Source organism: Agelaius phoeniceus, chromosome 1 (genome assembly GCF_051311805.1).
Source record: "Agelaius phoeniceus isolate bAgePho1 chromosome 1, bAgePho1.hap1, whole genome shotgun sequence".
NCBI lineage: Eukaryota > Metazoa > Chordata > Aves > Passeriformes > Icteridae > Agelaius > Agelaius phoeniceus.
Genome location: NC_135265.1, coordinates 15,732,248 through 15,755,767, shown reverse-complemented (window position 1 = coordinate 15,755,767; position 23,520 = coordinate 15,732,248). Strand labels below are relative to the sequence as shown.

At 45.2% G+C, this 23,520-nt stretch overlaps 1 protein-coding gene across 4 annotated transcripts in view; it reads left to right on the top strand.

Annotated features, from left to right (window-relative positions):
* JCAD (junctional cadherin 5 associated) overlaps positions 1-23,520 on the top strand; it is a 60,037-nt gene that overhangs the window by 31,235 nt on the left and 5,282 nt on the right. For 3 of the 4 annotated variants that reach the window (XM_077173522.1, XM_077173525.1, XM_054642322.2), the window contains 2 exons: positions 12,163-12,524; positions 18,817-22,472. In XM_077173522.1, coding sequence (XP_077029637.1) covers positions 12,223-12,524; positions 18,817-22,472 — 3,958 coding nt within the window. In that variant the 5' untranslated portion in view covers positions 12,163-12,222. Of the gene's footprint in view, positions 1-12,162; positions 12,525-18,816; positions 22,473-23,520 lie in introns of those variants that run through there. The other variant, XM_077173532.1, reaches the window with a different exon arrangement.

Genomic DNA, 23,520 nt, shown 5'->3' with positions numbered 1-23,520 from the left:
AGAGGATGTGGCACCAGCGTCTGAAACACCGAGTGCCGTCCCTCTTGGTGTTTTTCTGTACTCCGGTGTTTACACAGTAGTTAAATGGCTCTTTGGGTTATTTTACTTTCTGGTGGTTGTTTTAAGCCATGTCCTATTGCAAAGGAGACAAAACCTCAGCTGTTCTGTCAGAAGGAGATCTGTGCTGTTATGTCATTTCATAATTGCCTCAGAATTGCAAATCATGGCCTTAGTCTACCACTGGATCTGTGCCAAAAGACTCTTGCATCTATTAAGGATGGGTGGTTGGTTGGGTTCTTTTCCCTTTTTTTTTTCCCCCTTTTTTCCTTTTTTTTTTTTTTGGTCAAGAGTTGAGAATAATGGCTTTTTATTGTCATGGTCTCTACACGTTAAGTTACTCCAGCCCCTGTCTTTAAGTGAACACACGATGTAACTGTTCTAAGTAGTCAGTCTGATTCACAGAGTCAAGACATTAAATCTTGGCTAGTGACAATGAGAATTGTGTCCTGCTGAAAAGTATTCAGCTGCACTTCTTTGCGTGAGCTGAAGCAGTTTCTCATTGTTACTTCAGAAGTTCCGATTCTGCCCAGAATGGCTGTTGCTTTCTGTGGGTAACAGACACATGGAAAATAGCAACCTTCCGGCTTCAAACTAAACAATATCAGATTAATGACAGAGAAGGGTTCTACAGATCAGAGATGCAGTCACTTGCAGAGCCTTAATTTGTGCCAGCACTTGGTTTGTAATCACAAGGCTAGATCTGCTCTACCCTACTATGCTGTGCAGTTCTACCACTCACAAGGGTACCACTTGGAGGAAAAAGTGTGGTCCTGCCAGGTATTCCCTTTTCCAAGGACGCTTTGGGCAGCAGGAGCAGGAGGAAGTTGAGGCAGACTGCTGCCGTGGGATAGAGAAGCTGGGCATGGCTGTGCCCCTCAAGGCAGGATCATCTCTAAGCTGCACCATCAGGGCACATTAGAATACCAACTAAAACACCAATTTAGTCTGTCATTTCAAAGGCTGGGCCCTTCTGCATCCTCCCTTCCTATGGTGATGTTAAGTATTTCTCCACGCTGCAACATGCCTTTGCCAGCTCTTGGAAAAGATGGATCTTTCAGGGTCTGCCAGGCTGTGTGTATCAACTGGCATATTACAGTACTATATTGTTCTTTAGATGCATAACTTCTCTGGCCTCTTATGACCTAAAAAGGACACAGAAAATAAACAAGGGCATATTGTTCAGTGGGAAGGATGCAGAAAGTTCTTCCACGTTAGCTGTTCGTTAGGGAAACACGACTTTTAAGTGTTTCTCCTGATTGTCAGAAGAATGACATGGCACATGTGAGCTTGTTTTTTGCCAAGCAAGCTCTACTTGGAAGGTGAGGCATTTCTGAACTTCTTGGTCACCTTGGAACTAGTTATGAGTGCATAGCAAAGTCCTGCCCGAATCTTCTCCTCTAATTAATTTGGCCAGAGGCCATCCTAATTAACCTTGAGGGAGTTCAGGGGTGGGAGAGCTTGGTATGAAACAATTGTTCTCTTGTAATTTGCTGTTCACAATGTGTTGACCAAGCTACAAGCTACATCTCCAAAATCCTCTGGGTCTCTTGCTGAAGCCATTACACCAGTTTATTTGTTTTTTAACAGATGTTGTTTTCTAATCCTTGAGTGGAAGGGTTATCTTATTGCTTTCTGCAATCTTGTTATTGTGCTTTGTTGCAAGGGCAAGTGGGCTTGGGCTTGCTAGGGAAACTTACTCACCAGTTCCAGCTGTGAAGGAAGGGGTTGGGCAGCCTTTCAGCAGTCCATATGTGATTGTTAAGGTCTCTGTGTGAACTGATGGCATCTTTTCACATCTACCTAGAAATAACCCTCAGTTCCTCTGGTACTGGCAGTGCCTGCAGGGAAGGAAAAGCTGCAGGAGCCTCTTTGCCCAAGAGTATTACAGTTAGGATATTAATGGAATTTGTCAGCCATAACTTGGACTGTCTCAAATGGTGAGGCAAGGGAAAAAAATCTGAGATAGTTGAAAAAAGGAAAAAAAAAAGTTAAAGGCTGGGTTCTACTTTTTGAAAATGCTCATAGCACCCTGCAAGTCACTAAGAGTGTGATGAAGGGAAGAAAAATGAACAGCTGTTTCTGAAATTTCAGGATGGTCCATCTTCCCACTTGTGATGATGGCTGCTCACCTTGTTGGTCCAGGGGGCTTATCTGTGCTCTGGAACTGGGTCACCCTTCACCAGCCTGGGCTTACCTTGCTGCTGGGCAGCCCTGCCCAGCACACACAGCTCTTCAGCAGCACAACATTGATCATGTGTAGCCTTCTCAAGCATCTGTCTAGTTTTCTTCTGTGCTAGTGCATGAAAATGCTACTTTGGCATTTGTTTTCTGGTAGAGTGAGGGGTCAGGGGGAAATCCTGCTGAGACTACCAGTCAGGACACACAGATCCAAGAAAGAAAGATCAAAGGCATCTGTAATACAGGAAGAAGCAGAGGGTCAGTCCGGAAGAGAGGGCATTTGATTATAGTACAGGGGTAATATAAAGGGGATTACACACAGGAGAGGGTGGTAGTGTCTGAAAATGAGTAAACAAACAGATGTGTAAGACTCTGCTGAGAATTTATTTACTCCAGAAGACACAATCCTTATCTCTTTGAAAGAAGAGAAGACCACACCAACCTTGGAACACTTCTGCTCCCAGCCACGTTTGTGAGCAGGAGAAAGTGTTTGTTTAGGGATCCCTCCTCTGTGAGTCCTGGCCTGATGGGCTGGCCTGTCCTGCTGTGATTAGTAGGATGCTAATGTGTGTAATCCTTTTGATCACAGAGCCCAGGCTCTATAAGTCATGTCACTGTCACCTCAGAGGAGTTCAGCCATGTGATAGATCCCTTATTAAAAATTTTTGCTTTGACAGATTTAATACAGTTATTATTGAGATCCTTTTTTATTCTGTCTTGTACAGATGGAGAGCTTTTCTATTAAAAAAAATACAAAAAATAATGCTTATTCATGAAGTTCTAATGTGGGAGTAGCTTATTAGGACTTTGCCCATAGGTATTTTAGGTAGGATGATCAGCCCATAATATCTTAAGATGTGAGCAACAAATGTGATTCCCTGTGCTTTGTTCTACCAGTGTGAACTGCTCCATACAAAACTGTAAACAGCATGGAAACATTTATCTGTGTCCTAAAAAGCATCCTCTTCTGCAGTTCCTTTTTGGGAGGCAAAGAGTTGACTAATTACTCTTTGTGTAATAAGTGTACTATTTTGCTCTCCTGTTGTGACAGACAAAAGCTGTCATTTGAGGAAATACACCATATGCTGCCAATTGGTGTAAGGACTGGTTATATCTGGAGCACAGAGTATCAGTGAGTGCTCTTTAACAATTGCTCCTTCTCTGAAAAAAATCTGGGCCAATTTCAGTGGACTGATGTGCTGGCCTATCATCAGTGAAAGCCAGCTGTTGACATTTTGAAAACCAGCTAATACAAACAGTGGTATCTGTGCACGCTTGGATATCCTCTCTCTCTGTTAGACATTTACATCTATTTGGATGCTCAAGAGCCTCAGCCTATCAGTGCTCAGTCAGGCCTGGACTGGTCCATGGCAAATTTAAAAATCAAACTTATTTCGGATACCAACTCCCATCCGTGCATAGTCAGACATGTTTTTCTGAATTGTGTGACCCCAGTACTCAAACACCCACATTACTTAAAAAAATAATCTCTGTCTCTCTACCATTTTTCCTTGGTGAATGTGAGAAAGCAGAGTCTGAAAGCTCCTAACAAACAGCAGCACCTGAAGAGCAGCTGTCACTCGTGGAGATCTGCCCCAGGAGATGCTGTGCACTCTCTCACATGCCATGGTGGGTTTGCAGATGCATCTGCACCGGTGAGATGCAAGACAGGAATAACTACCTTCTGAGAGTTAAATAAACTCTTTAAGACTTGTTCCTCTCATCCTTCCCACTTCCTAATTTTATTGGAGACACATTGTATCATTAATTTGTTCTCTGGCACGGTTCCTCCAGGATTTCAGTGAGGTCTTTTTGCTCAAAGAATGCAAAGAGGATGTGAGCTGTAATTTTCACTGTCTGTGAATCTCTGTGTTAGAGAAAAAATGTGAACTCTCCTGCCCGCAGGTAATGAGAGTTGAACACAAAAATTCACATATTTCTTTTAATTTCTTTGAGGTGGATGAGAGGGACTGGCCTGAGAAGACATGCAGAACCAGCATAAAGTTGGCTTATCTTCCAGCAAAGACTTTGGCACGTCTTCCTCCCATGTAGTTTGCAGAGGTGATTATGCATGTAGCACTAGCAGCTTTGAAGCCTTCAGTACAGCCCTGGCTGCAATAGGAACTTTCTTGAAGCTTTGCCTGGTGTATCCATGATGTGATCGGAGTCGTTTGGTCAGGACCCCATTCTGGTGCCTCCTCTCATCTGCTGCCTCTCTCTGCTCAGGAGCCTTCACCCCGTGGTGTGTGTTTTGTGTCCCAGCCTCCCTGTCCCTCCCATCCCTGAGGAGAAGCAAAGTTTCTTTTTCTACCCCTGTGCCAGACCTGCACCCCCTTATCAACCCCCTCACTCTTCTCTGCAGTGCAGAGATGTCAGGAAAGGAGGGTGCAGGGAGAGTTGTAGCAGGGGGCTGGGGATGGAGGGGAAAGTCACATGGTATTTGAGGTGAGGTGGCTATTTGTAGCACTGAGAGATTTGTGGGAAAGAGTTTTGATTTTCTTGGAAATGTGTGGGGCATGTCAACAAGACATTTTTTGAGGGAAAGGTAGAGGAAGAATATTACAAAGTTTAGTTTCCATCTTAAACCCCTTGTTTCTGGGACAGGATTGCTTCATCTGCACCACTTCTGATAGATGTTCATTCAGTCTGTTCTTGAAGACCTGTATTGATTCACAGCCTGCCAGCATAAACAGTCAATAACTATCATTATGGCTAGACAGTTCCTTTCAATACCTAATCTAAATCACCCTTGCTGCTTCCTAAGTCAGTCCCTTTGGTAATCCACTTCTGCAGGGAGTAGGACAAGATTATTGCAGCCTTTTAGCAGCCTGACATATTTAAAACTTGTTATCGTCTCTCATTCTCTCACCCTCATTCCTCCACACTTTTCTTCCAACCCAACAAGCCCATTTCTTGTTCCCCCCTCTCTAGGGGTCACACTTGGCTAAATTTTTTATCATTCCTCTGAGCATCTTGCTTGAGGTAGGACACAAACTGGATATAGGGCTGAGAGGAGTAAAGAGCCTGATGTGTGATGCTCCTCTTGATATATCTCCAAGCTTTTTCACCTCTGTCTACCAAGCCTTGCACTGCTCTTATCATGAAACCATAGAATTGTTAAACTTGGAAAAGGTCTCTAAGATCATTGAGTCAAATCATGTCATCCCTCTTTGTGACTATAGCCCCAGAGACTCTTTTGCTGTACTGCTCCTTTTTGTTTTGCATGACATCCTTCTTCTTCAACGTGTTTTTTTACACCTGCCTGTATTGAATCTCAATCATTCATTTCAGACTGGGTCTTTGATTTATTAAGATTTTATTCTAATTTTAATCCCTGAAAATGCTCACAGCATTCCCTAGAGATTTGTAATTGTAATCCTCCTCCTAATTTACAAGTCATTAATGGAAATACTGAGTAGAACAAGACCCCAGGCACAGCCCTTATGTGTCTTTTCAGGTTACCATTGGACTTGCTACTGTTCCATGAGTATGTATTTGAAGCCTGCCCTGTATGCCTGCCCACAGTGAATTATACCTCAATTGTATTCACCTGGTTTGCATATAAGACTATCACATGCATTCATCAAAGCTTTCCTCATTCCAACGTGTGACTTGTGCTGTTTTTCCCTCCCTAGACACTATGCTCCCAGCTCAGTCAAAGAAGAAAATGAAATAGATTAGGCTTAATTTGTTCTTGACAAGTCTGTATTTTCTGTTTTCTCATGGCTTTATTACGTGGGAGTGGATGCAGCTGCAGTGCAAGGTGGCAAGCAGGGAGTTGGAAATTCTTCTTGGATCGCACACTTGCTCCCTCCTGCTGCACAATAATCAACATTTGTTATAAGTATTTATAAGGGAATTGAATAATAATTTGTCTGATTTGCTATCAAAGCAAGGCTGTTTGGTCTATGATACCCCAGATCTGTCTCCTTCTCTCTTTTGTTTGAAGTTACATAGTGTGTTTGCCCTTCACTCATCCTTTGAGAATTTCTAGGAGGTATTTACTCGTGGCTACGAGGCAGCCCTGGCTATTTCCCTATTCCTTCCTTACTCCTGGCCTATGCTTAATTAAGCCCCACCAAGTTGGATACATCCAACTTACATTAACGTTCTCCAATCTTTCTCCTGCATTCTAGAGTATCTTTGCATTAAATAGCAAACATTTGATCATATAAACATTATTGTTGAAGGCTCTTCAAACACATTCATTTAATCTTTCCCGACGGAGCGTGTGTCTGCAAGTCAGTGGAAGTGGTGCTGGTTGTTTCCGTGGCAGAGGGCAGGGGCACGGCATTCTGGGGTGGCTGCATGCACAGCACCACTGCAACCTGCTGATTACAGTCCCATCTGACTTTATTGTCCTGCAAAAGATGAAATTAGAAAGGTAAAAACCTTGTTTAATGTGCTTTTGATAGGCTGTTTTATATGCACACATGCAAAGCCAGAGTGAGAAAACAGGAGCAATTAAAATGTCCAAAGCCTTAGATATTCTCCTGGGATATAGCTCAGGGTTATATTTAGACAGAGCAAGTAGCACCATCTAGTATTGAAACAACCATAAGAACCTGTTTTCCATTGCTCTAGTCTGTCAGGCTTTTATCACTTGATCTGAGACTTTCAGGTTGTGTGTGTCTCTCTCAGGCTAGGTTTATTTTAATATTGTCAGCTAAACCAATTCAACCATTTCCAAGAAAAACTAGAGGGGAGGAGAGAAGGAATGTTGTTTTGCCCACATTAGAAAGGGGAAAGAAAATAAATCTTTCAGCTTTTTGATTAAGAGCTGCAGTGCCATCATGTTCAAGAACAGGATCTGTGGTGACAAGGCTTGGAGACATCTCTGCATGTTCTTGGCAGACTCATCTCTGCTTTGAGTTCTCCATTTTCTGAAGGCTTTTCCCCCCATCCATCAGCAGAGCCCAGCCTCTGGTGCTGAGCAGCCCACTGGTGACCCAGCCCTGTGCTTGTGCCCTCACTGCTCCAAGGGATGTGCCAGCAGAGCGTGCCTCTGTAGGGCTGTGCTGCTGGAGTGGGATCATCCCTGGGATGACAGCTCCTGCTTCTTCCAGTATAGGTGAGATGGGGTCTCAAATCTGGGAGCAGGCACAGAGGTTCTTCTGCTGGAAGTGTAGACAGGACAGTAGGAGTTCATCAGAGGGGGAAGGAAGAAGTTGGGGTGATGGATGCGAACTGAGGACTGGCCAGCAGAAGCCATGAGGGGTGCAGGAAGATGGATGGGCTGACTGCCACAGTGGTGGGCTGTGTGGGAAGAGCGGCTCAACTGGTGGGACCAGGAGACAGGAGGGTAGAGAAGGGATCCTGGAGGAGAGGGGGAGGGCAGCAAGAAGGATTGGTGAGTGTGGGAAGGGGGAAATGAAGGCACTGGGTTACATGGTGGTGAAGAGTTAACAGGGGTGGGGGGATATGGGGCTTCCTGGACAAAAGTGTTGGAGTTGAATTAGATGGACAGAGGGGTAGAGGAAAGCACAGTACACAAATTACTGCAACCAGGTTTTTTGGCTTATCCTGTGTCTTCGTTGTGTGGACAGCTATTTGCCATACTTAGGTTCATGTGCAGAGGCACTAGGTTCTTGCAGCAGTTGCTTTGAATGTACCTAATTCACTTTTAAAGCTGAGTCCTTCAAAAAATCAGGTTGTAAGCACTTCAGACTGGGTGCCTAGAGTGGAGAGGATTGTTTCACTTTAGTCTGTCTGCATAAATATTCTGTCTGGCACATGTCTGACATGAAATGGGAATAATGTCACCCAGACGTGAGTGAAGATAAGCTAGTTTAATGTGTGACCCATCTAGATAATACTCTTTGTAATTCAGATGCCTGTTAGTAACTATATCTTCAAAGCAGTGTTTGAATAGCTGCTGTAGAGACAGCCCAGGAAGAACTGCCATCACCTAGCCTGCACACCAAACGAGGCCAGAGTCCTGCAGAATTCAGTAGCCTCAAGTCATGTAATTAGAGACACACAAATTGTGTGTCCTTGATTTTGGCAATTCTTGATGTTGTGCGCTTCATTTTGCAGTATGAATCATGTTCCTTCAATGTTTTATTTTCTTCAAAGTTGTACAAAATCATTTATATTATTGTTATAAATAGTTCTGCGGAGGTGGGAGGGCAAATCATGCTCAAGAAGGATTTCAGGGGCTGTATTCAGCCAGTTAAAGGGTTACCACCTTCCCCTACATTTCAAGTAGTGGAGGGCAGGAGAGATGTTACAGAGGGCAGCCAGGACCAAATCCTCTGTCACTTCTGGTCTCCCACCCAATATGAGGCTGCTGTGCCAGGGCAGTCTGTGGAACTTGGGCTAAAGGAAGGAGCCTGCCAAGGGGCTGCTCAGAGCACCATGGAGGGGGCATTCAATGCCATGCAAGTCATTTCAGAGCACAGAGCTAACACCTGCTTCTGCCACTGCTGCAGTGTTGGCATTCACCATCACTGGTACTGGTCATCATACAGATGGTGATGGTACCCCCCGAAATAACAAGGCTTGGGACCCCCTGCCACTGAAAACAACTGCAGACAAAGGCAGATCATAAATAGAAACCAATGTGTTTCCCCCACTGAGAATGAGTTCCAGAAGCAGCTCAGGGGAAACTAGCACCAAATTTCTTCAGGTTGTTTTTCAGGAGCGTTGGGCTTTTCTCAGGCCGGAGGTGAGATCCGTGCTCCTGGAATGAGCACCCCAAGGTGAGGTGCTCTGATGACATTTCCATCTGCTGATCCCATTGTGTTCCTCTTGCCCAGGCTGTGGGTCTCCATTGTGTCTGTCTACATGGGGGCTGATGCTGATTTCCGCCGTTCACACTTGTTTCTTTGCATCTGAGAGTGCTGCTGAGAAGTTTCCAGAGAAAAGCTTGGCCCCTGTTTCCAATGTGCTGCAGAGTTGTACCGGCTGCCGGGGACAAGTCGGAAACACTGGCAAGATAGCAGGCATCCTCAGGAAGCAAACCCTATCAGAAAGCAGTGATGTCATTGGGAAACAAAACAAATGAGGGCTGGAAAAACAAACTGCTTTGCAGCGTTGTTGATCTTCCCTCAAATTAGAAGCTCTGCACAGCCTTTACTCTGCGGTCCAGACTGACAGATTATTTACATGGAATGCTGCAGCAATGGTTTTGTTACTCCTGCCAATCCAATTACTTTGATTTTATTTTTTAGGTTTATTTATCTAAGAGAGGGTGGGGTGAGTGTCCTAGAACTCTAGTCAGATTCAGAAAGCTGGCCAGCCTCCTTGCAGATGATGGGTGCTGACATGGTTGATGTCCTGCAAGCTTTGATCAGGCAGGACTTCTGGCTTCCCTGTCCCTGATCAGGTCCCTGCAGGAGATGCTACTTCCCCATGACTTCTGCACTGCCCTTTGAGGCTGTGTCCTGACAATGTCCCAACTAGTGGCCACCTGCCACCACTGCTAGTGGCTCCTTGGAGCTTGTGCCGTGAGCGCGGAGCAGGATTTTCCCCCTTGGCTGTTCCCATTGTGGTGTTGTGATGGGCATAGTGATAGCATCCTTCTCCCAGATGGGCCTTCATAACACACATAACACCATGGGGTTTCCCCTTCCACACATGGTGAGTTTGCAGAGCAGGAAGAGACAGTCATACCAGTTCCTCATGGCACACTTCCACTTGTTGCTCCTCACCACTGGTGCCAAAAGAAGGATCAGAGTAAACCCCATGGGCTGGAGGTTTCTCGCCCACACAGCTTTGCCTCTCTGATGGCTGCAGTGGGTGGCAGAGAGGGGGTTAAACTCTTCTCCAAAGCAGCCCTCTAACAGCAGGAAAAGCACATTTCTTCCTTGCACCTGTGAGCGTTTCGATGGGCTTTCTGCTGTTTATGGAAGTCACATTGGATCTTTCTCCTGTTAGAAGCTGAACAGCTCTAGCAGCCAGCTGTTCCCTCTGCTCTGCTTGTACCTGGCTCCTTGCACAGTCCGGGCAGGGGGTGGATGGAAAATCAGCTTTTTAGGTCAGCATTCAAAAATAACCCACAAAGCCTTCCCTTCCTTCCATGAGGGAAGGGTCCCATTCCTCCCTGCTTTCTGCCTGCTTGTACTTACTGCTGGCTCATCTACTCCAAGCTCTTAATGGGAATTTGGAGTTCTGTTCTAGCAGGGGCCAATATCTTCAGCACAGAGCTTTATTTCTCTGTTTTGAAAGTGTGTGTAATGTTGCTTGTGTGAAAAGGGAGGAGATTCATTAAGCTCTAGGGACAAACCGGTTTAGGTGTTCAGGAGGCTCTCAGGGTGGAAAGCCACTTTTGCAGTGTTCCAGGTTAAATTGTGGCTCTGTGGCTCTGCAGCAGTAGCTGGAAGGTTCCTGGGTGCCTGGAGCTGCACACCAGGCTGGCCCAGAGCAGCTGGCCAGACTGGCTCCACAGCTGGCACAGCATCCAGGAGTCAAGGTGGGACAGAAAATGGATTGGGCACTGGATAGGCAAAGAGTGGCCATAACACATGGAGTGCTGCAGCACAGAAACTGGTTTATATAGAGTGCCAACACATGCACTTCTGTGTATGTGTAGCCTGAGAAATTTAGTACTAATAAACATGGAACAGCCATCTCAGTAGTTGCTCCATTTCAGGTAAATCCTTGTGAACAATAGGAACAGACCTTCTCCCTTTCTTCATGCCCAGGAAGAGCATTAGAGACAGTGTATAAAATGTACTTTTGTTATGATCTTTGCAGAGACAGTCTCCTTTGGGGAGCTGCTCATGATCCTCAGGTGGACCTGCTGCTACTAAGGACACACAGTAGTCACTAGATGTGTTAAATGAACTCTTCATGCAGGGAAAAGAATCTTGTGGTTATATTTTACATAAATCTATTTCTGTGTGTTTTGTGTGTTTTACCTTTTTATCCACCTTTTAAAATGTCTTTCTTTTGTTAACACAGTTCAAACAGGGAGGAATGTATCAAGATAGGTCCATTGTTTTGTACAACCTTCACAACAGAACATTACCTTCCACACTTTTTAAAACTCTGGAAGAATGGGTATTCTATAATTACCATTACAAGCTGTGAGAGTGGTATAGACAATAGAGACGGTTTTCAGACAGCTAATCCAGTTTGCTGGATCTGTGCTCTAGTCAGTACAGAATTGAGGGCTGTCACTGGGGAAGAAAAATCTTGACCATCCTGTGTCTTGCAGATCCTTGAGACATAATACACATGGGCATCACGTGTTGTTTATAGTCATGTTGCACAATGGAAGTGTGCTGTAAAAACAGCATACTTGAAATCTTAGGTTTTGTGTTATTCTAGCTGAGGATTGCAGCAGACCAATCTAGGGAGAAAAGAAAGTAATGTGTAAAAAGGACTGTTTAGCTGGGGTATTGCATGATATTACCTGGGTTTCTCATGTGGTTGCATAATTCGTTTTTGTTCTTGTGCATATTTCATCCTTGTTCATGTGAACATTTTTTTTTAATTGGAATATGCAGAACTATGGGGAGAGGCTTATTGCTCTGTAATCCACCCCCTCCTCCTGCAGCAAATTAAAACATAATACAGAGCACACCTCTCCATGACTGGAGAAAAATAGTTGTCTAAGGAAATGCCTGCTCAAGTTGTAGGCTTACTTCCAGTGCAAAGTTTTTATTTTGAGGTCGCATTAGTGAAACCTGAAAGCTGCAATCACCAGTGAATTCTTGAGTGAAAGGGACTGAGTCAGCAGCAGCAGCACAGCATCTGCTGCTTGGCTGAGTGCAGGGAGGTGTATTGTCTAGGGAAGGACAGCACATGATTCATCAGCATCTGCATGCACTTTGCTTCTTCTATTTTATTAAGAGGCTGAAAAACTGAGTAGAGGAGATGAGACTCCTAGCTTCCTGAGCCGACCAGGTACCTTCCTGATCAAAGGCACCTTTTCTTGTCTAAAGTGGCCTTCTGATTGTTTTTGGTTGTGTTTTGTAGTGATGGGTCCAGCTGGAAAGAGCTTTCTGATGGCACAGCTGTGAGTGAATCCAGCACAACATGTTCAGTGTGGAAGACCTTCTGATTTCTCATGGATACAAAGTGTCAAAAAATCCCCCTGTTTCATACGAGAACAGATACGATGGATACCGGCATGAAACCACGGGGAGCAGATCTGCTCAGAGACCAGCACTGAATGGGATTGAAGCAGAATCCAGAGCTGGGGCCTACAGCAAGAAACCTCTGGTGAAAACCAGCTCAAGCAGCACTGAAAGCAGCCATGGGAGCCAAGGGAGGCAAGCAGGTCCTGGTTACCACCATGACCTTCAGGGTTTGTCCACTTTTCATACTTCAGAAGGGGGGTAAGTTTCAGCATCATGCCATGGCTTTGCTTTCTCTTTCTTTTGGTCTGGACAGATAACTAATCATGACTCTAACCCTTAACACCATCTTCCTGTGATCCTTTCCTGCTCCCATCCCAGTAACCATTTCCATTCACTGGATGGCCACATCCAGTGGCACATCCATTCACCTTCTGCTAGAGAAAGGCCTTTGGGAATACTGGGATAATGTGAAGTGGCTGAGTGTGGGAAAATATGTTTTGCTAATGAGAAAGGCCTTTCTGATGGACTTAGGAAAGCTTAGTTCCGGCACAGGGGGAAAGAAAAGGAAAAAAGTCATCCTTTTCATCAGTTTTAAAAGTGCACCCAACTTTTTCTGCCACTTACACACCCAAGTTTTACTGTGGATTCAGCCACATGCAGCTCTTGGTGGGTGATCTTACATTCGTTGAAGACTTGCTTGTTCTCCTAAGGCTGCTCTTGTGGAGTAAACATGAGAAGGTGCCTGTGCACTTCTTTTACAAACAACTCCAAGCCAGTGGAAGCTGTTGCTGTCACTCCAGAAAACGTGCTTGTGCAGCCATGGCTTGCTCAGCACTGAGTACGTGCACACCGGGCTGGGGCTGGCTGGGCAGGAAGAGCTGAGTGTACACAGCCACACTCAGCCATTGTTCTGCAGCTATTTGAGGGCTGCAGATGGACAAAGGAAAGGGGCTCGAGCAGGACTGGAAGCCAGCCCAAGTATGACGATGGTTTACAAGGAAAAGCCCCTTCCTCCTGCTGAGTGGGCTTGAAACTGAAAGCAGGGCAAACACTGTCACCTTGGGAGCTGGTCCTCTTACAAAGACCTTCAGTAACATGTGGCAAAGCCATGTGTCCCCTTACTCCTGGGCTCGTCTACTCTTTCCCTTCACATCTTTTCCCCTTGCAAGTCTGTTTGCCTGGAGCAGGAATGGCTGCTGGTTGCCAGTTAGGATAATGGGCAGGAAGAGATGTGAGCCCTCTAAAGCAGTCATAGGGTCTATGGGTATAGACCTGGTGAAGGTCTCCAAGTGGAACCATCCATTCTAGAGAAGGAAGGACAGAACACAGATGTAAGGGTAATTGGGAGAGTCCTTTCTGGTGTGTTTTGGATGAAGTGAACTGGACAACAAAAAAAGTGAGGAAAGATACTGAAAAAAAATGAAAGAGAAGAAGGTTTTGAAACAGGGGACGAGGGCATGCAGTGGTGCTGAAGCTGATGCTCAGTTTAGTGTGGAGAAATACTGTTGTGAAGAAGATCTCACTGTGTGAGGCTGGAAGCTACCACAGCACTGCTGCTCCTGCAGCCTGTTTGTCAGAGCCTGAGTGGGTACACAGGGGTTTGGGAGGGCTGCTGCCTCCCTGCTTCCCATTCCTCTGAGTGCACATGTGCCCCACATCTTGGATATGGCAGAGATACCTGTAATTGCTGGCCTTGGCTAAATATCAAATAATGCTCTCTAACAGTTTAAACATCTCTTCCTAAATGCAAGGGGTGAGACCTGAAAATCTACAGTATAGTTAAATATTAATCCTGGTTTTCAAAAGTGGCTTTTCCACATAACATTTGGAACACAACACTGGAAATGGCTTTGTCACCCTTTCATAAAAATAGAAATATTTTCTTGCTATTACTGTTACATCAAGCTCTGATTCCCAGTGAACCTACTGGGAGCTCTCACAAGGCACTAGCAGCTGGAAAAACCTTTGTATCATCCCTTCCTTGCCATGCCTGGGAGTGTGGAGTCCCTCTGGTGTGGAGCATGACACAGCCGCGGCTGGACTGGGAAGGGAGGAGGGAGCTCTCCAGCCTGGATCCAGGGAAGCCTCAGCGCTGCAGTGCCTTGTGTCAGCTCCTGAGCCCCTCCAGGTCCCCTCCCAAGTCACAAGGCTGCCATGTGCATGTGAGCTGCTCCAAAGCTGGAGAGAAGATACCTGTGGGGCCCAGCTGGGCGTGCTCAGGCCGGTGACAGGCAGGCCATGGTGAGCTCCAGCAGATGTTTTGATATCGCTCTTGGTTTCTGGACTGCTCTGGGAAATCAGCTTCTGGTTCCCAGGTTGGGAAAGTGCTGCACACTGCAGAGACCTGGGGACAATCTGGGCCCAAAGGGAAGATGACCACCCAGGGAGTTACTCTCTGGGCATCACAGGCTTCCTGCCACCATTTCTTGGTGCTGCTTTCCCTGTTAGCACAGGGCAGGAGAGGCCCTGAGCAGGCTGTGTGTGTCCTTCAGGGGTGGTGACAGTTCCATGCAAACTCTGAGCATGGCTTAGGCTCCTTGTCCAGGGAATTATCTACACCAAACTCCTGTTTACACCACTGAGGTAGAACTAATCCTCTCCCATAGACCACGGAAGTGGGTGATGCTGCCAGCCTCGTGGCTGCCTTTGCAGGCAGGTTTGCAGGGCTTGTGGTGTTTTGTGATGGCAGGGGATGATGCTGTTGTCTCTGCTTATTAAGGTTGTTCTGCTAATCAAACCTTGTTGAGCAGGGTAGAGGCTTCATAGGCACTGCTCCTGCTGGTTGTGAGGGGAGAGTGATGCCCTGGTGGAATGGGGAAGGGATGTTTGGCTCCATCCTATTGTTCTTCAGGCACAGTGTGAGGGAGCAGATGGTGGGAGGGCTCTCCTGGCTGTCCTTAACTGAGCATTTGGAGGCCACACAGTAAAGGTTTGGAAGAGGAGACAAGTCAAAAAAAAAAAGGGAAAGCTGATCCTATGGGTATAGATGAGAGTTCTCTTCACAGGAGAACTCCCTTCTGATTCTGTTCTAAGTAGAGAGAAGAGGCACTTTGCTTAGTTGTTTGTGTGGGAGGAAGTGTTAGTAGCTAGCAAATTTAGTGATAAATAGATATCATTAATGAGATCACCTGCTGGAACAATTAGAAAAGTATATTGGTGTTTTCCAATGCTGGCTCTCAGAAGAGTGTATATGAGGATAGGATCTCAAAATAGAACAGAAGCAGCCAGTGTCCAGAACAGCCCTCTGAAAATTTTTCCACTTTGCTGGCTTTCTTAACAGTGCCCTTTGTGGGGCACAAAGTCTGTGCCAGTGCCTACAGCTCATGCAGGATGAGCTGCTGAGTGCCCAACACCTTCCACTTGCATGCTGGCAGCCAGCAACGGGGACAGACATTCCCTACATAGTCCTGCAGTGGCCTCATTCTGCAGGATTTGGACTTGATGCTTGCACCATGCTGCTTCACTTTTGGCCCCATTATTGCATCATGTGAGGTCCTGCTGGTCCAGTGTCACCCTAGGGGAAAAGGGCAGCTTCAACCCATGGCTCTGAGCAAGACAGCTCAGTGAAATATGGTCATACAGCCAGTGCAGCTTAGACTTATGGCCTCATTTCTTGTAAAGACTCAAAATTCACAGAAAGCTAGAAATAGTTTTGGGGGTTTTGAACCATTTTAATTAAACTGACTTTATATAGAATCAATTCAAAGCATTTTATGAGAGCAAATGTGATACGTATTAGAAGCAGGCCTGTTAGACGAGAGTTCATAATGTTATAACCCATCTCCTTGATCCCTTGGGACCACTCTGTCCCTGGAACTTAAATCTCCACAGTTGGTGCCATGGGACTGCTCCATCCTCAGCTCCATCCTCCTCCCAGCTAGCAGGCACGTGGAAGCTGCTGTGTCTGGGTGTGCATTTCTTTGTGCATCAGCATTGGCACATCCTGGAGAGACACAGAATTGTGTAGTGGCAGAGTCAGAGATGAGCTGCTGCACAAAGGGGCTCTGAAGTCTTCTCTCTGGTGATATGCACCACCTCACCTTTGGTGAGGCTGCAGTGAAGCATTTTAAACTTGGAGTGGCTCTTGGAAGTTTCCCCTTCCAGCACTTGATGGACTGCAAGAGCCAGAAGTGCCACGTGTCCAGGAGGGAGGCACTCTGTGCTGCAGCTGTGGCCACAGGCAGGGTGGTTGGGCTGTGCCTGCCTACCATGCCTGCATGCAGGGGTGCAGGAGCTGCTCTCCATCACTGGCAGCAGAGGAGACTTCAGGATGGAGCTGCACTGGAGGGTCCTTGGAGCATCCTCTCCACACAGTGCAGTGTCATCTTCACAAGTTTATGGGGTCCCTGATAGAGGCTGGCTATATAAGCACTTCTAGTGCCTTAGCCAGGATTTAGACAGACAGATACTGTCTGTCCTATGAGTAGATCTTAGAAAGGATCAGGTTTTAAAATGCTCTAAATGCCTCCTTTTAAATGTCTTTTTTACAGTCTTGTTGCAATGATGTACAGGTTACACAGTGGATTGTATCATGTTCTAAAGTTCATTACTGAAGCCTAGTTATTAACCTTTAAAAATAAGTTTAATATTTTAAACAGCTTTTAATAAATGGAGGGGCTTTCTTTCTGTTGAAAAGGATTTTGGGTTACTTTATGGGGTTTTTTTTAATGGTGACTTAAGCTTTGCAACATCACAGGATATTTAAAAATCAGAATTTTTAGGTGCTTTTCTAAGAGACGCTACCACTTAAGCAGGAATCATGTCAAAGAAGTCTGATGGCCTGTGCTGAGCAAGATGTCAAACTAAATAATTCTAATGGTCTCTTCTGATCTTGGAATCTACGACTGTACTTCCTGAAATTTCTGTAGACCCTTTTACAATGATGGATAAAATCAATCAGAAAGAGAACCTGTTCATTTTCTCCTCACTCTTCCTGGACCCTGTTTCTCACCTCATTTTGTAAACACAGATACAGATGGTGCCACAGCAGTATGGGGATGAGATGAAAAGGTAGAAAACAACATTTGTTCAGCTGTATGTTTCCACATGGAAGTTTTTGTTGTTACCACAGTCAGCTTCTGATATAGGAGGTGTCCTGTTATATTTCATTGATTAATGGAGATGCCTGTTCCTTCTTGGGGTTCAGCAATCAAACTGTGTTTCATGCTTCAGAGGCAGAACATTTTGTTCAGAAGCTCAATCTCAATCCAATTGAATTAATGTGAACAAGATGCTCCTTATCCCAGTCTGGTTTTTAAACTTTTAGACTTATAGGATGAAAGTAATATACATAAAAGAAAATTGCTGTGGATCTGCATGGCTTAATTTTCATTCTGAATTTTGATTTGTATTATGTCTTCACAAAGTCCTATTTAAATAGATCATTTACATAGATCATGTTTTTAGTAAAAAACAGCCAGATGATGCTGTTTATATACCTTGGGGTGCAGGGAGGAGGAAGAAATTCTTGGGTTCTATCTACATACTTGTCCTATTTCTGTCAATTTTGATTTTTCTTTCCAGTCTTATGCTGGTGGCAGCCACATAGTGTAAAGGCAGTTATATTGTTGGACACCTTAGGTACAAGAATAGCAGAATGCTATTCAAGTAGAAAATTAATTATTTATATAGAAGGGTACCAATTTTGTTCTGCAGAAATGTATAAAACAGTTTACACTCTGTTCAGAATAGACAATGAACCTATTTTGTTCATGTAAATCTGTGTTCTGAATATCTAATCTGCAATGTCTAATGTCTTTCATATTTCACCGATGGATTATTTTATTTAAGAATTTTAAACTTCTTTTGAGGTATTTTACATTTAAAATATTGGTTCCGTCTTATTCAGAACTGTGTTGATACATCACCATTGTTGTGACATGTGTCATTTAATCCAAAGCACCCTGAAGAAATTTGTTCCTCAGAAAGATGAACAAGAATCAATTCAGGAACTGACATGTTTAATTTCAGCACTTTTACCAGGATGCAAATCATGTTTCTTACAGACTGTATCTTATGAAATCTTATGATATAGACACCTACCTGTTCTCCCTACCTCTGCTTCTTGGAATCCTATTAAACTTGAATACCACAGTAGTCTCCTTGACATCTATAGATTTTAATTTAGCAGGATACAGAAGTAATTTAAGACAGTCACTTCTGGTTTTAGAATGGTATCTTAGAAGCAGAGGCTGGTCTGGGTTGGAAGGGGCCTTCAAGGTCATCTAGTTCCAAGCCCCCTGCTGTGGGCAGGGAATTTTCTAATGTCCATCAAGGAGGGCTGTGCATGTTTGCACAGCAGGTAACTCTGCATTTGTCTCTCTAACATCTTTGCATAGCTAACAACCTGTCAGAAGAGCTTCTTTCCCTTCCTTTACCCATGTTAATTGACTGACTTTTAAATCCTCTCATTAAAATTGTCATCTGGTTGCAAATTGATTACACAAAACCCCATTGGCATAACTCATCATTTGACCTCCTAATGGCCTTACCCATGGTAGAAAGAACAGGCACCTGTGCACACTGCCTCTGACACTGCTTTTTTTTCCAGGGCTTATGACAGGCCTCATTTAGCACGGTCTTCCCAGCCCAAGACTGATAAAGATCTGGCCTATTGGAGAAGACGAGGACAGGACTTCAGTGTGCTACTGGGCTATTCCCAGAAGGCCAGTGTGGAGATGAAAGGCCTGGCTGCATCCCCAGGGGCACCCCGGCAGCCCAAGGAGAATCAGCTGAAGGTGGGCACAGCTGCAGGGTATGGCAGAAGAAGCGGCTTGCAGAAAAGCTGTGAAGTGTCCAGCAACTGCAAATGGCAAAGTCTGGAAGTAGAGAGCTGGAACCAGCCAAAAAAGGTAGGGAGGCAAATGTCTGAGGGTGACAGGGAGAAGCTGCTTCAAGAGCTGTATTCGCTGACACTGGGAGACAACGTGCTCAGCACCCAGAGCAGGGGGAAATCACAGTCCTTGCCAAGGGTCCTTTCACCTGAGAGCATGAGGTGCGTGGAAATGCCCTCCCTGACCAACAGTAACAACTCGCTCAGTGTCACTAAAACCCCCTCCTATTCCCCAAACAGACTGAGTGTGGAACCAGCCAAGCACCATGGAACAGGAGGCAATTTCCTTCCCCTGGTGAAGCCCAAGTATGGGAGACCTCTCAAGCCTCCATCCTATGAGCTGCAGCGGCAGACTAGGGCACCTGCAGAAACCGTGGGTTTCCAGGACCACTACCAGAAAGAGGAACCTGTCACCTACTTAGCCAAAGTCAATGAGCCAAGGCAAGATGCTGGCATTCCAGATTCTGGTTTGGAGCCCCCAGTGTATGTACCTCCTCCTTCTTACAAATCCCCACCTCACCAACACGTGACCCCCCATTCCCCCAGTGAAGTGCCTAAAACCAACACGTGCGCCAGCAGTGATCCGCAGGGTCCTGCAGAGCGGGTTGTCCCCTGCCAACGACCAGCAATGAATACTTTTGAAGTGGGGGGTGACCCTTGCAAAGACAACCATTTTCCTCATGAGAAGCAAAGCCATGCAAGGCGCCCTGCTGACCACCTGCGTTCCGTTCAGTACATTCCCTTTGATGATCCTCGGATACGACACATTAAAATTGCACCACTGGAAGGTCTGCAGGGCAACTCTAACCACACTGAAAATGCATGTAGTCCCAGTTCTGGTGCTTTGCAAGAGAGAAATCTTGAAGTACAGTACAACAGTGCCTTTGTGGATGCATCAAACTTGTCCAGTTCTGCGAAGGGAGAAAGAACTTCTGACAGCTCCACCCATAGCAACAGATGGTTGGCACCATCCATCCGAGATCAGGAAAACTGTGCCTTGCCGGACCAAAGAGACAATTGTAGAGCAACTAATCACAGCCCCCGTAACGAAGCCAGCACAGAGTACACAAAAGGCAAACTTTCTGTAAGAAATTCACATATGGACAACACCTGTGAGACTGTTACAAAAGTGAAAAAGTTTGAACCTGGAGTTGGGATGCAGAGCAAAAAGAGTTCAAAGAAAAAAATGAATGAAACTATATTTTGTTTGGTCTCCATCCCAGTTAAATCAGAATCCAATCTGCCAGATACAGATAGGAACAACAACATAACTCAGAGCCCTGATAAGAATAGGTTTGATAACAATGGGGCTTTGCAAGAACAAAGTCTCTTAAGTATGTCTTCAACAGACTTGGAGTTACAAGCGCTTACAGGAAGCATGACCAATAAAAATGAGTTACAAAAACAAGAGCTGTGGAGACCAGAAGAGTTCAAACAAATGAATGACCTCAGATTTATTCAGCCTACAAAACACAGAGAGCTCAAATATTCTGGCTCCTGGCCAGGTGATCAGTACAAAGACCAGCAGACACAGACAAGTTTCTCTGAAGAACCCGAGAGCCCAGAATTTTTCCATGGTACAAAGCCTGGGAAGCCTGATAGTAGCAAACAGCTATCTCCAAAATTCCCAGGATGTACAACATCCCCAATGGGGCCAAAACTGACAGGGTCACCTTCTGATGAGAGAGGCTGCAGACAGAACAGTTACAGTATGAAGGGCCAGACACACCTTAGCCAGTCTAGCAACAGTGCATTTTCTAGGACTGCCATCTCAGTCCTTAAGTCTCCCTCCCCAAAAGCCCACCAGAGCCAGCCTGTGCCTGTCCAAGAGAGGGAAAATGGCCTTCTTTCCAAGGGAGATATAGTTAAGGGAGAACCAGGTGCTCCCTGCAACAGTACAGAACCATTTGGGCAGTTCCTGTTGAAACCTGTAAGTCGCCGTCCCTGGGATGTAATAAGTGAGCTAGAAAGTTTTAACAAGGAGCTGCAAGGGCAGGAGGAGAGCACAAGCAGTGAAGAAGATTTGGAAAGTGCTGCAGCTCCTCTGCAGGCAGGTGCCTTTATGCACAGGAGGGAGTCCAGAAAAGAGAAATCAAGCCAGGAGCCAAAACATGGTGGGAAATCAGAAACGGTTGTGCCAGAGGTGCCTGTATTTAGGTCAGGAAGGGTTAAAAGTAAGTCTGAAAGTTGGAGCATGGGGACAGAGCATGGTGGCGAGCTAAGATGTGGTGGCTCTCAAGGTTTCTCAAAGCCAGGAGGGAGCAGTGAAGGAGTCAGGCCAGCAGATGGAAGACTGATAACAGAAATGGGGATGGGGGAAGCCAAGAGCAGAACAAGCAAACAGCCAGTTCATGACAGCCCTATCAAAAGAGTTTTGTCCAGTAGCTCAAGTAGTTCATGTCACAGTAATCCTTTCAATAACCCTATCTTGCAGGAGATGAGTGAAGACCAAAATTACCTAGATTTTGTTAAACTAAGCAGAGGTGCAACTCCCACAAATGATAGGGTATTAGAGAGAGGGTCAGGAGTAGGCTTGTCACTAACAAAGAGGAACCAAAGGTGCTCTGAGCCAGATTTGAGGTCAGTAGGACTTGATGTGGCCCCAGAACCTGGTGCTAACAATTCTGATCACTCTTCAGGTGCAAATGCAGTGGAAATCCCTGTGAATGAGTCATTGCAGGCAAGAGCTGCAAGAATTTTAGGTATAGATATAGCAGTGGAGTCTCTCCTTCCAGATGACCATGCTGGGCCCCACCCAGGCACTAGCCCTTCAAACGGTGCTCAGGACTTTGAGTCATCAACTGTAGGGAACACAGTAAGTAACAAAGAAGGAAAAAAAGAAGATTCTTATGAAGGCAGACGAAAGTGTGGCTGGACAGAGAGCGCTCTCTTTGTCAGAGCAGGAGGGCGATCTTTATACCCTGTTGAAAGCCAGGCCACTCTCCAAGAAGCCAGCGCTAAACCACTGGTAACTGAGCAAGTCCTTGAACAGCCTGTGAGTCCCAGCCAAGGTGAGGACCAAAACTTGGTTTGCAAGTCAGCTGCTTATCAGCATTCAGAAAAGAGAGTGAGGAGCACCTCAAAAGTGATAGAGACGCTCCAAGGCAAGCTCACGTCTCCACCCAGCCGGACTGCCATGGATCGCTTGGTGCGGATGAAAGAAGTTGACTCTGTGTCACGCATGAGACGCCTGAGCATTAAGAGCGCAGACTCGGGAGAGGAGGTGGATGAGGAGAAGCTGTTGAAGGTACCAGAGGAGAGAGGAAGCAAACTGGCAAGCTCAGGGGCTGTTTCCAAGCGTGTTATCTCTCTCAGTGAAAATGGATGTTTAGGTGGAATGGACAAGAAGAAAATCGACAGAGATTTTTCTTTAGGTAAGACCCTGTTATGAGAGATCCAGATGGGTACTCGTTTCTTATGTAACGGGCATGATCGGTTTGCTTATGCCCACGTAATGCTGCTCAAATAGTAACAGGCTGTAGGTGGTACTATCCTCATCTGGGAGCCACCCACTTTGCTCTCCTTGTGGAAAAGATGAGTGTTCTCTGGTCCCATTTTAGGAATTGTTACTGTAAAACTCACTTGTGATACAGAAATTCATTCACAGAGACTGGAGTGCTCCCTAAGGTCTTGTCTCTGTCTAATTGTTTCAGGGAATGGCCAGGCTAAAACAGTGGAGTTCAAAGACAGTCACTCTAATGCCAGTGTTTGGGAACATGTGGTCATTTAATCATAGCTGTTCCTTGCATGCCAGTTTTTTTCCTTCTCTAATACTTAAGTAGACACATACTATATCATAGTTCAGAAGAAACTAAAAATAAAAATTTGATGTTCTACTATGAAGCCTCTGGGAAATGGCTGCATATAGGGGCCTGGAAATTCTCTCTCTCATGAATATTTTCCAGATCAGATGTTGAGAATAACTATTAACCCCAGGACAAATGGAAAGTTGACTTTTTCAGTGAACACCTTTTTTTTTTTACTATTTTTTGGTGTTTCTGATCTCTCTCTAAAACATATAAACTTGTGTAGTCCATATGCATCCCCAAAGTAACATGAGCAGTTCCCTCTCTGAAACAGTTTTCATTTAGCATTTTTTTTAACAACTGAAAATCAGTTGTTGCTATAGACCTGTGTAAAGGGATAAATCTCCCAGGCCACCTGCCTAGTCCATTAAATAAATTGGAGTGAGCAAACATAGAGTGTGAAAGCTGTTAAATTAATATTAATCTCCTCCTTCCTTTTTCCATCCTTTTTGTTACAGTTGACACTTTGCCTTGAAATCTGCACAGGTTATTCATTTAACCTTATTGATAAAAATCTATTCACAGTTTTCCAGTACAGAGGGACTGAAATTAAATGAGGTATACTTTAAACTGGATATATGTAATTCCAACTGAAAAGAAATGCTTGTGTGAGTTC